Genomic DNA, 11,965 nt, shown 5'->3' with positions numbered 1-11,965 from the left:
ATCCTTGGTACAATGTGTCCACGGCCTATTTTAGACATTAGCTAGCTTTTAAGTTTAGTCTTAGTTTCTTAAATAATTATGTAAATATGTTCATGTAAATAAATATACATCTGACCGACGACCGGTCTGGCCTAGCGCGTAGTGGCCCTGCCTGCTACGCCGCGGTCCCGGGTTCGAATTCCGGTAAGGGCATTCATTTGTGTGATGAGTACAGATATTTATTCCTGTCATGGATGTTTTCTATGTATATAAGTATTTGTACATATATTATATATTGGGTTGGTAAGAAAGTAATGAGCGAATCATAACCAATATTGTAATTTTTATTTAATTTATTATTTTAATCATTTATCAAAAATATAACGGCCTTCGTTATCTACTACTTGTCTCCATCGTTCTGGTAAAGAATGAATAGCATCGGCGAAGAAGTTCTTAGGTTTAAATTAAAAAAACTCAGCTATGTACTGTCGTAGATGGGCTTGATCATTGAACTTTTTTTCATTGAAGGCATTGCTTAGCGATCTGAACAATGCGTAATCCGTAGGTGCCAAGTCTGGAGAGTACGGTGGATGAGGTATCACTTTCCAACTTAGCTCCAATAGCTTTAGCCGAGTCACTTTTGCAATGTGTGGGCGAGCATTGTCGTATAAGAAAAAAACTTTAGCATGCTGTGGACGATTCTGACAGATTTTTTGGTTTAAATTTTCAAGCTGATTACAGTATACTGATGCGGTAACAGTCATTCCACTTGGTAGGAGTTCCCAGTGAATAATACCATGAATATCCCACCAAACGGACAGCATAACTTTTTTCGGGTGAGGCTCTGTTTTTGGTGCCTCTATTCCTTTTTCGTTTGGAGCTAGCCACTGACGTTTGCGTGTGTGATTTATATATAAGACCCATTTTCCATCTCCAGTGATAAGATGGTCCAACCAGTTGAATGTGCGGCGAAAAGACAGAAGTTGTATGCAGATATCGGCACGGCGGTTTAGTTGATCTCTATCAAGTTCGTGCGGTATCCAAACACTGTATTTGTAGTTTTTTCCCAACTCGTGTAAATGTTTTTCTATGGTGACATGAGAGCAGCCTAACTCGGTAGCAAGAGTACGACTCGTTAGCCTCGGATCTCCTTCAATTAAGGTTTTTAATTTGGCTACATCAATCTTCACCGGTCGACCAGACTTAGGTTGATCTGATAATGAAAAGTCGCCACTACGAAACCGCTGGAACCATCGTTTCGCCGTGGCCTCAGACACAACTTCAGGAGCAACACGCTGACATATATTACGCACTGCTTCGGCGGCTGAATGGCCAGACTGAAATTCATATAGTAAGCAATGCCTTACATGCACTTTTAATTCGTCCATTTTCTTCCTTATATTAGCTCGGCGACAGCTAGTGAATGACTGACGAGAAACTGTGCGACTCGCCCTTTATATACTTTCGACCATAGAAGATTCTAGAACTCTCTCAAAAATTTTATGTGGAATTCAATCGATCGCTCATTACTTTCTTACCAACCCAATATATCGTTGTCTGAGTACCTGCAACACAAAAGTTCTTGAGCTTACCGTGGGACTCAGTCAATCTGTGTAAGAATGTCCTATAATATTTATTTATTTATTTCATCATCATCAGCCCGCTGCAGTCCACTGCTGGACATAGGCCTCCCCCAAGGTACGCCACAGAGCCCGGTCTGCTGCTTTATGCATCCAGTTTCCGCCGGCCCCCCTATGCAAATCATCCCGCCATCTAGCCAGAGGGTGTCCCACACTACGTTTACCAAGACGCGGTCTCCACTCCAGAACACGCTTGCTCCAGCGGTTATCGGTTCTGCGACATATGTGGCCAGCCCATTGCCACTTCAACCTACTAACTTTCAGAGCTATGTCGGTCACCTTGGTTCTCTGGCGGATCACTTCGTTCCGAATTTTGTCCCTCAGAGACACTCCAAGCATAGCTCTTTCCATAGCACGTTGAGCGACTTTAAGCTTGTGGATTAGCCCCACAGTCAGAGTCCACGTCTCGCATCCGTACGTCATAACAGGAAGGACGCACTGGTCGAAAACTTTCGTCTTTAGGCTCTGTGGTATATCTGACGAAAATATGTGGTGTAACTTCCGAAACGCTGCCCAACCCAACTGGACCCTCCTATCGGCTTCCTTTCCGAAGTTGTATCTACCCAACTGCATTAACTGCCCAAGGTATACATATTCCTTGACAACTTCGAGAGGCGTGCCGTCGATGATTACTGGCTCCGGAATGACGAGATCATTAAACATGACCTTCGTCTTGTCCAGGTTCATCCGGAGACCAATTCGTTGGGAGGCTACATTTAGGCTGTGCAGCATTTCTTGGACTTCCTGCAGCGATTCTGCCATGATCACGATATCATCTGCAAACCTCAAGTGCGAGATGTATTCACCATTTATATTTATGCCCCGTCTGTTCCAGTTTAAAGTCTTAAAGATGTCTTCCAATACATTCGTAAACAGTTTCGGGGATATAACATCCCCTTGCCTTACTCCTCGATGTAATGGAATCGATCTTGTTTGACTGTTCTGTACTTGGACGGACATAGTTGCGGCGTCATACAGGCTTTTTAGCACCTCGATGTATCGATAGTCAACTTGGCATCGCTTCAGAGAGTCCAGAACAGACCAGGTCTCGACAGAGTCAAAGGCCTTCTCATAGTCCACGAAAGCTAGACACAGAGGCTGGTTATACTCCTGGGTCTTTTGTATAATCTGTCTCACTGTGTGAATGTGGTCTATGGTGCCAAATCCTCTACGAAACCCGGCCTGCTCCGGTGGTTGGAAGTCGTCTAAACGCCGCGTCAGCCTATTTGTGATGACCCTCGAGAACAGCTTGTACACGTGGCTCAGGAGCGATATAGGGCGGTAGTTCTTGAGAAGAGTCTTATCCCCCTTCTTGAAAAATAAAACTACCATGCTCCTGCTCCACGCACTTGGAGTTCTCCTTCGTGGAGAACGGAGTTAAATATGCGCTGCAGCTGCCTAAGGACAGGAGTTCCCCCTATCCTTAGGAGCTCAGTCGTAACCCCGTCCTCTCCCGGGGCTTTTCCATTTTTAAGTTGTTTGAGGGCCAGCTCAAGTTCGTCAATGCTGACGTCGGGAAGTTCGTCGGTATAGTGTCGGACTAAAGTAGCTCGGGGATCGCTGGAGACAGGTTCAGGTTGCGGAGATTGCGAGGCATATAACTGGCCATAGAAGTCTTCCACCTCCGAGAGTATCTCTGGCTTAGAAGAGACGAGACGGCCATCGGCGGTAGTCAGTTTAGACATATGGCTCCTCCCGAGACGCTTCATGAATTTATTTATTTATCTACATTAAACTTGCTGTACATACAACTCTGTGTATAGTATAATTTCTATACATACAGTGATATGTTTGTATACCTAGTGAGTTTAACATCCTCAACAAATCTTGGAGAAAATTCCCACTCTTTACGACGCCAGCACGGCTAGCACATGATTACCCGCGGGATAGCTCGCGCCGCGACAGACCGCCGTCGCGCTTCCCACTTTTATTTCTCCACCTGTCATTTTTTTCTATATCCGGCAGCACGAACGTGCATCTTGAGAAATTAGTTCCATGCGACAGCTTATCCCGCCCGCGACGTAGCCAGTGTGGCCGTTTAAACATGGAACAAAGTTTTCTTTCGTGGCAACACTGAACCGGTAAAAAAATAAACAGATAAATAGTGAATGGTCAGCCTTAGAAACGGGACGTCCCTAGTCACGATAACTTTGTCTCCTTCTAGCTGTATTGAAATGAAAGTGAAAGAGAACAAGTTATGTCGGAAACGTCACTGTCTAAAAAAAGCCGTCATTGTCGTAATATTTGAATTGAAGTAACCCGGCAAATAAGATTGAAAGAAAAATGGCATCAAAACGTAAAGTGTAAGTTAAATATCAAACGTAATAAATCATTTGTTTGCATAAAGTTTGACGTTAATTTTACCTGAAAAACTGATTGTGTTTTAGAGTTCGAAGTACTAACGTTCAGCTAAAAATGATGGTGGACTACATGGAAGCGAATCAGATGTTCGCGTTAGGCGAGTTTACCGGCCCGTTAGGTGCAGAAAAGCACAATAGGGAATGGCAGAAGCTAGCCGGGCTGTTGTCCGAGGTCGGGCCTGTAAAAACGGTCGACCAGTGGAAGCACGTAAGTACAAAATACAACGGCAGTTTTTTGACTCTTTGGTATTGTGTTAACATTGAAAATAATAACAAACAGACTTCAGTCACAATATTTTTGTATTTATTTTTTATAGACATGGCGCGACCTCAAGAAGAAGGCCCGGGGCGAAGCCGGTCGAGCCCGGTGGCGAAAGCCACAACCGGTAACGCAGCTGTGGTCGTAGAACCTTCTGCACTCTCGTGCCAAATCCTCGGATTGATTGGCCGGGAGTGTGCGGTGGGGCTGGCGGCTGAAGGCGAAACTGGTGTGGGGGAGCAAGATGTAAGCACTATTTTACACAGTTGTTTAGCTTTAAATTTTGTTGTCGGTTTTTGACGACTGGTCCGTCTCAGTCGGTAGTGACCCTGCCGGCTAAGCCGGGGTCCGGGGTTCTAATCCCGGTAAAGGCATTTATTTGTGTGATGAGCACAGATATTTGTTCCTGAGTGAGTAATGAATAAATAAATAATAAATAAATAAATATTGGGGACACCTTACACAGATCAACTTAGCCCCAAACTAAGCAAAGCTTGTACTATGGGTGCTAAGCGACGATATACATACTTAAATAGATAAATACATACTTATATACATAGAAAACATCCATGACTCAGGAACAAATATCTGTGCTCACCACACAAATAAATGCCCTTACCGGGATTCGAACCCAGGACCGCGGCTCAGCAGGCAGGGTCACTACCGACTGAGCCAGACCGGTCGTCAATGTTTTTGTTTGTTTGTTTATCTATTTAAGTATGTATGTTGTCGCTTAGCACCCATAGTACAAGCTTTGCTTAGTTCAGGCTAAGTTGTAAGGTCTCCCCAATATTAATTTTTTATTTAAGTAACGGTACGATACTGTATATTAATACAGTCAAGTTGAAATCTCAAAAACTTATGAAAAAGTCAAATATAAAAGTTTTTTTGTTTGTATTGCTATAGCAAGAACATTGAACATAGACACTTTGCGATAATGCATATGTTTAAGCAGAGATCATTACAAGAATTGTAAAAAGGCGCTATTTTATAATAAATGACAGAACATTTTATTAAATTTTATTTTTTCCTCCGGATTGCAGTTAAAATTTTTGTAATATTACGGGTGATACAAAAGTTTACCTACAAGCATTTAATGCTTAAACCTTTATTATTTAATTCATAGAATGAGGAGCCCATGACAGTCCCACAGCTCCCTCAAACATCGCCGAGAGCCACCGGGTTTGCGACTGAGAGGCAGACGGAGGGAGCCTCTGCGGGCGCCTTGCAGACGACACCGCGCGTTCGCAATCGTCGTCGCCGGCCGGCAAGGGCTTTGGACGCTGCGACGAAGCCCACAACTCAATACATTCAGGGCCAAAAGCAGCAGACGCTGCTTCTGGAGGTATGTTTTGTGAACAACAAATTTATTTTCTCAAACATGCAATGAAAGATTGTCTTTACGTTCCTTAAAATGGGCTGGGAAGTATTGCTTTTTGGGCGCAACAACTCGAGAGGACTGTAAAGGGATTTCATATTATTTTTCAGGCCTAGGCCTGCAAAGTAACTTTTTTTTATAAAATATTGTCCTTTAGAGCATTTTTTTTTTATTTCATTGTATGTTTGAGAAAAGCACTATACATGCCTCGGCGTGAAAACGGATTCCCGGCCTCGTATCCCTATCCGGCCTCGCTCGCACGCTCGCTCGGCCGTATATACCCACTTGGCCGGAAATCCTCATTTTCCCGGCCTCTGATGTAATGTACTATTACATTTCTCTATCTATGGTGCTACTTTCTCACATTAGTGCAAATATTATTAATTATATTACGTTTTTAATTAAAATAAATGAAATGTAATAAATTTAGAGCATTGGTTTTTTTATAAAAATCTATTATAAATGAATGTCATTTCATTGCTTAATTATATAAATTTGTTTCAGGAATTGATTGAAGAACAGAAGATTAGAAATATTCTCATTCGAAGGAAAGCTAAAAGAAATAAGCCGACGCCAATCAGCAATTTAATGTTTTAAGTACTATTATACCCATCAAAAACATAAATGTGAAATGAGAGGCAAGTTCAATAATGCCTTGGTTGTTCACTTCAACGAAAAAAGAAGTGATATCTAAATGGTTGCCAAGTTCAATGGTCAGTCATGAAATTTATTTATACATACATACATACAATCACGCCTGTATCCCATAAAGGGGTAGGCAGAACACATGAAACTATTAAAGCTTCAGTGCCACTCTTGGCAAATAAGGGGTTGAAAGAAAACGAAACTGTGACATTGCAGTGACAGGTTGCCAGCCTCTCGCCTACGCCACAATTTAACCCATATCCCATAGTCGCCTTCTACGACACCCATGGGAAGAAAGGGGGTGGTGAAATTCTTAACCCGTCACCACACAGGCATTTATTTATAACAACATAAAATACTTTTATTACGGCACCAATGCCAAAATATTTTATGTTGTTATAAATAAATTTCATGACTGACCATTGAACTTGGCACCCATTTAGATATCACTTCTTTTTTCGTTGAAGTGAACAACCAAGGCATTATTGAACTTGGCTCTCATTCCCGTTTAGTTTGTACATTTGGATCACGTCTCCGATTTTCATAAAATTGGTAGGCTGATAGAGTCCATGATGCTGAGCAAGATCCACTAGGTTTCCCAAAATGTCCTATGTAGTTTGTATGAAACCTTCCTTTTTGTTACCAAATTTCTATACATTTTCGGTAACAAAAACCGGCCAAGAGCGTGTCGGGCCACGCTCAGTGTAGGGTTCCGTAGTTTTCCGTATTTTTCTCAAAAACTACTGAACCTATCAAGTTCAAAATAATTTTCCTAGAAAGTCTTTATAAAGTTCTACTTTTCTGATTTTTTCATATTTTTTAAACATATGGTTCAAAAGTTAGAGGGGGGGGGACACACTTTTTTTCCTTTAGGAGCGATTATTTCCGAAAATATTAATATTATCAAAAAACGATCTTAGTAAACCCTTATTCATTTTTAAATACCTATCCAACGATATATCACACGTTGGGGCTGGAATGAAAAAAAATATCAGCCCCCACTTTACATGTAGGGGGGGTACCCTAATAAAACATTTTTTCCATTTTTTATTTTTGCACTTTGTTGGCGTGATTGATATACATATTGGGACCAAATTTCAGCTTTCTAGTGCTTACGGTTAATGAGATTATCCGCGGACGGACGGACGGACGGACGGATGGACGGACGGACACGGACCCTAAAAAAGTAAAGTTTCATACAATCAACCTAGGACATTTTGGGAAACCTAGTGGATCTTGCTCAGCATCATGGACTCTATCAGCCTACCAAAATTTATCAAAATCGGAGACGTGGTCCAAATGTACAAACTAAACGGGAATTGCTGATTAATATTGCTGATTGTTATTTATATATTAGTTTAATGGACAGGACAATCGAGGATTACTAGCGCCATCTAGTGAACCCCGGTTGAACTAAACATGTTTTTACTCAACATATCACTTTTCAAAAAAGGTAAAAATTTACCAATGTCTGATTTTTTCCTGTGTTTTCACCTAATTACCTGTCTGCATGCCAAATGTGAACATTCTAGATCATTAGAAATTATGTCTATAGGTATATATATGATAAAAATGACGATTTTTGGACGTTAAATTTGACACGTTTATGTAAAATACTTTTTGAGTTATGAGGGGGTCACGGTGCTGCTCGCCAGTTCTGTTACTTGAACTTGGCTTGACATGCTACCGCCTGTCTAGATATATTCTGTGGTTTTAAGGAGTTAATAACCCTTTTCGCACTACATCTGCGTAACATTTGTAACGAACCGTAATCATAGAACGTTGAGCAAAGCATATAAAAATAATATTTTGTTAAGTTTTGTTGAAATATATAGTAATTGTTAAAGTTTAGGGGGACATTTAAACTGTCTTGTATAATTTAGTTTTTTGAATAAAGACGATTATAAACAAACATATAAAAGGTTTTTTTTATTTAAGCGCGTATAGCTAATATAGACCATGGAAGCATATATACGTGGTGTAATTCGTTTCAATAGTTTTAAAAGGTAATGTAGGTAACTGAAATAAGTTTTATTTAAGAAAAATAATTTAATATTAAATTCTCTCGGCGTTCATTGGCTACCCGCATAAGGGCCGCAGCGTCGTCGATCGGTCCGTCGTGGTCCTGGCCTTCAACCGGCTCTATCTCTGCTTGCTGCAACTCCACTCTGAAAAATAAAACGTATAATTAGCATTACATATAAATCAAAATGTATCGCTCCTAGCGCTAAGACCACCATAGTTGTGTCATAATCTTTGGTAAGCTATAAATAATAGTTTTATTGTGTTGTACGATCAATTCATATATTCATCATATAACCAGCTAAGGTACAGCGGGACAATTTCGACTGGGGATAAATTCAACTGATCCATTTTTTCCATGTATTACAATGTTTGTATTATGTATTATTCATTTCATTAGAGTGTCCAGGTTATATATGGCACGCGTGTTCAGTGGATACATGTGGAACTCAACTTAATAGTGTAATAATAATAAAAATGGACCAGTTACAATTGTCCCGCAGTCGGTATTTGCCCCGCTGTACCTCATATAATATTTACCCATAGTACTTCATGATATTGTATAAGGTGCAGCAAGCATATATGAGGCTGCACGCTTTCTCTGGAGCGTAGTGGAGGCACCTATCCAATCCCAAACACCGGAGAGAACCTTTCAGGTATCCATTTGTGCGCTCCACTACGTTCCGGGCCTGGCAGTGCCAACGCGTGTAGCGGTCCTGCGGCGAGTGCGGGTCGGCGTGCAACACCGGCGTCATGAGCCAGGGCTCTAGTGGGTAGCCGGAATCTCCTGTAATTATACATAGATAATATCAAATTTATTTATTTTTAGGCGACTGTGGGATATGGGGTAAATTGTTGCGTAGGCGAGAGGCTGGCAACCTGTCACTGCATTGGCACAGTAGCTTTAGTAGTTTCATGTGCTCTGCCTACCCCTTTATGGGAGACAGGCTTGATTGTATGTATGTATGTATCAAATTTATATTAAAATTCAATTATGCAACTCTAAGATTAACGTTTATTAATATTATTGATAGAATTTTTAAAATCATACCCAAAAGAAAGTAACGCCCCATGCGCTGATCGTGGAGGCGACGCATTTCCCCTCTCACCACCGACTGACGAAAGATATAGGTATCATGTACTCTCCCCGGAAATTGGGCGTTTACATTTAAAATTTTGCAGTTCGCGTCTGCTACCTGAAGGAAAGTAAAAATGATGTTTTACTCAATTCTTTTGCAAGCCTACTTACTTTCATTGAATAAATTATGCTTTGATATGACTCACCAACTGCACATTGAGGGTGTGTATTCCCTTTCGATTTATATATTGCACGCCATGTGGCCGCGGTGGTGGAAAAATGGCCACATGCGTGCAATCAACTGCTCCCAGTGCATCGGGGACTCCGAACTTTTCCCGGAATCCGGAGGAGACATTTTGCCTTCCTGCCTCCGTTCCCGGGAAAACAATCCACCGGTTTTTCAATCTACAATAGTTAATATGTATGAGGGAAAAGTTGTTGTTTAGCCACACGTGCCAATATTGATACCCGAGCAAGCGAAAGATTTCAATATTGAACCGCGAGCATAGCGAGTGGTTCAAAAAGTGGCATCTTGAGGGTTTCAAGACACGAAGGTTAAACAAACTTTGCCACAAAGTTAAACACGATGTTTTTCACCACACCACCACGAACAAAATACTGACTATAAAACTTCAAACTGTATGAAGTACATCAATTTATTCAAAATGTATGATTCAAAATCATAATTTAAAGATAAAACCTACCATCCAGCTTAAAACATCAAGTTAAAATTTGTATGAAATTACTTTGCACTCTTGTGGAGTTGTGGATAAAATGCAATTTTGATAGCAAAGAGAGCCTTTACGTTGGTGTAGTGAAAATAAATTTGGGATACTAGTAACTTAAGTATTAGTAAATATTCTTTGTTCAAGTTAAGCATGCTTAAGTTATTACTCACCGTTGGTTAATGGCATCGACAACTCTGCCTAAATATTTAGACACAGTTGTCTGCCCCATGCACAAGTTGTGGTCTTGGCCCACTCCTCTTTGATAACTCCCGGCAGCCATGAACATCACGGATGATAGTACCTGTACACATTTACTTTGTGTCTTGTCAAGTTGTAGATAGCTAATAATAGTAACAATATCAAATTTTTGGTATATATTTTTTATTTAAAATTTACATGGTGCTTCACACACTGTCTGTACACATTATGTGGCACATTTAATAACAGCCAGTGTGGAAGTACAATCACAAAGAAAACTTGCAATTCTATATTTCTATATCATTTGTATACTATATGTACTTCCATTATTTGGCAAAGATAGATAATTAAAAATTATTTAGGTACCCTGAAGAAATCGTACCTGGACATGTACTGGAATGCCGTGAGCGGCGGTCTCTCCTAAAGTCCCTTCAAGCTGCCCAATCAAGTACCGGCCCATATCTTTGTTAATTCTATATAAATGTTGGAATTCTGGATCCGGCAGCTCGAAGGGGTTATGAGCGTCGCGTAAACGCTTGCGCTGAATTTTACGCTGTCTCAGCTCTTCATTTAGAAGAAGGAAATATGCCATTCTGAAATTATGAAAATTCATTACTTATATTCATAATATTTATGATTGTTGTACACAATACTACAACATTGTAGTATTGTGTACAACAATGATTAATAAGAAAACAAGGAATACTTACATTTTTGGGATTAAATAGCTCGTAATCGCCAGAAAAGTGCTTCTCGAGAGCGTCTCGCTAGCTTTGCGGCTCGAAGACAGTTTCTCTCGTTTTGACATTGACACGCGGGATATTTTGTCGCCCAAAGTGCACTCATGCTGCCTATTGCGAGAGTATCCCGCGTGGAACTCTCAAGCGACAACGATTTTTCGCTTTGACATTTGTCCGCGAGAGAGAGGTTTATCGCCCAAATCATGTGCTATCGGTTCGCGTGAGAGCTCTATGTCGCGGTGTTTTGTCGCTTGTCGACTGTCGAGGCAATCATGTGCTAGCCGTGCAGGTCGCGGCACGCATCTTGTAAAGTTAAATTGAAACTTGTACGGAAACCGCACTATGATTTATGTGTGTTCGTATGTTTGAATGCATAAGCTGATGCCGCGTACGGTGGCGTACACACTAGATATGTACTTATAAACTAAAAGGATATCGTAATAAATGCGATTACTGTATGATCATAGAAAAAGGATTTTTTTCTATTTATGGTATGATGTAATACTTCACTTCGTCGGTAAGATAAAGTTATGAATCCCCTCTCTTCTTTTGGTGGCTCCATTTCTTACATCCATCCTTGTATCCTAAAAATAAATCTTGCCAAAGGAAGTCTCTTGTATGTACACGCAAACGGCGTCATTTGTAGATCGCGCGAGTGACGACTACAACTCACATCTGACATACTTCAAGGTCAAGCAGGGGAACTGCGACTACTAAAATATAAAGTACAACTTTGACTGCCTAAAAGTACTCTCAACGGTAATGGGTCAAAAAGATTTAGTAAAAACGTCACTTCTGTGGACAATATTATAAAAGTTAACGACTCTGGTACATTCGTATCCCGTTTTTCGTATTTGAGTGTCAAGAACTAAAAAAATGTTTCCCGTCATTAGAATGTCGTCTAAAAATTAGCACTAGATTTTCTTAACTTTTGTAAT

General features: G+C 40.6%; 2 protein-coding genes across 4 annotated transcripts; one reads left to right on the top strand and one right to left on the bottom strand.

The window, feature by feature from the left end:
- The first annotated feature begins 3,484 nt into the window (after window positions 1-3,484).
- On the top strand, window positions 3,485-6,402 carry LOC125229044. 3 transcript variants are annotated; one of them, XM_048133818.1, is made up of 5 exons: window positions 3,829-3,922; window positions 4,007-4,187; window positions 4,297-4,484; window positions 5,365-5,583; window positions 6,121-6,402. In XM_048133818.1, exons 2-5 carry the CDS (start codon window positions 4,121-4,123, stop codon window positions 6,211-6,213), a joined length of 567 nt encoding a protein of 188 aa, XP_047989775.1. In that variant the 5' UTR covers window positions 3,829-3,922; window positions 4,007-4,120; the 3' UTR covers window positions 6,214-6,402. The 3 variants fall into 3 exon arrangements, with proteins under 3 accessions (XP_047989774.1, XP_047989775.1, XP_047989773.1); XM_048133817.1 differs by having other exon boundaries at window positions 3,485-4,187; XM_048133816.1 differs by having other exon boundaries at window positions 4,007-4,484.
- A 1,267-nt stretch (window positions 6,403-7,669) lies between these two features.
- On the bottom strand, window positions 7,670-11,312 carry LOC125228926 (putative nuclease HARBI1). Its single transcript, XM_048133645.1, has 7 exons — window positions 10,998-11,312; window positions 10,670-10,880; window positions 10,260-10,390; window positions 9,568-9,766; window positions 9,335-9,479; window positions 8,824-9,070; window positions 7,670-8,429 (listed from the first exon to the last, which is right to left on the bottom strand). The coding sequence occupies exons 1-7, from the start codon at window positions 11,093-11,095 to the stop codon at window positions 8,297-8,299; spliced, it is 1,164 nt and encodes a 387-aa protein (XP_047989602.1). The 5' UTR covers window positions 11,096-11,312; the 3' UTR covers window positions 7,670-8,296.
- Window positions 11,313-11,965: the final 653 nt, after the last annotated feature.

The sequence above is a fragment of the Leguminivora glycinivorella genome, chromosome 8 (assembly GCF_023078275.1).
Source record: "Leguminivora glycinivorella isolate SPB_JAAS2020 chromosome 8, LegGlyc_1.1, whole genome shotgun sequence".
Classification (NCBI taxonomy): Eukaryota; Metazoa; Arthropoda; class Insecta; order Lepidoptera; family Tortricidae; genus Leguminivora; species Leguminivora glycinivorella.
This window is presented reverse-complemented; position numbering and strand designations above follow the sequence as displayed.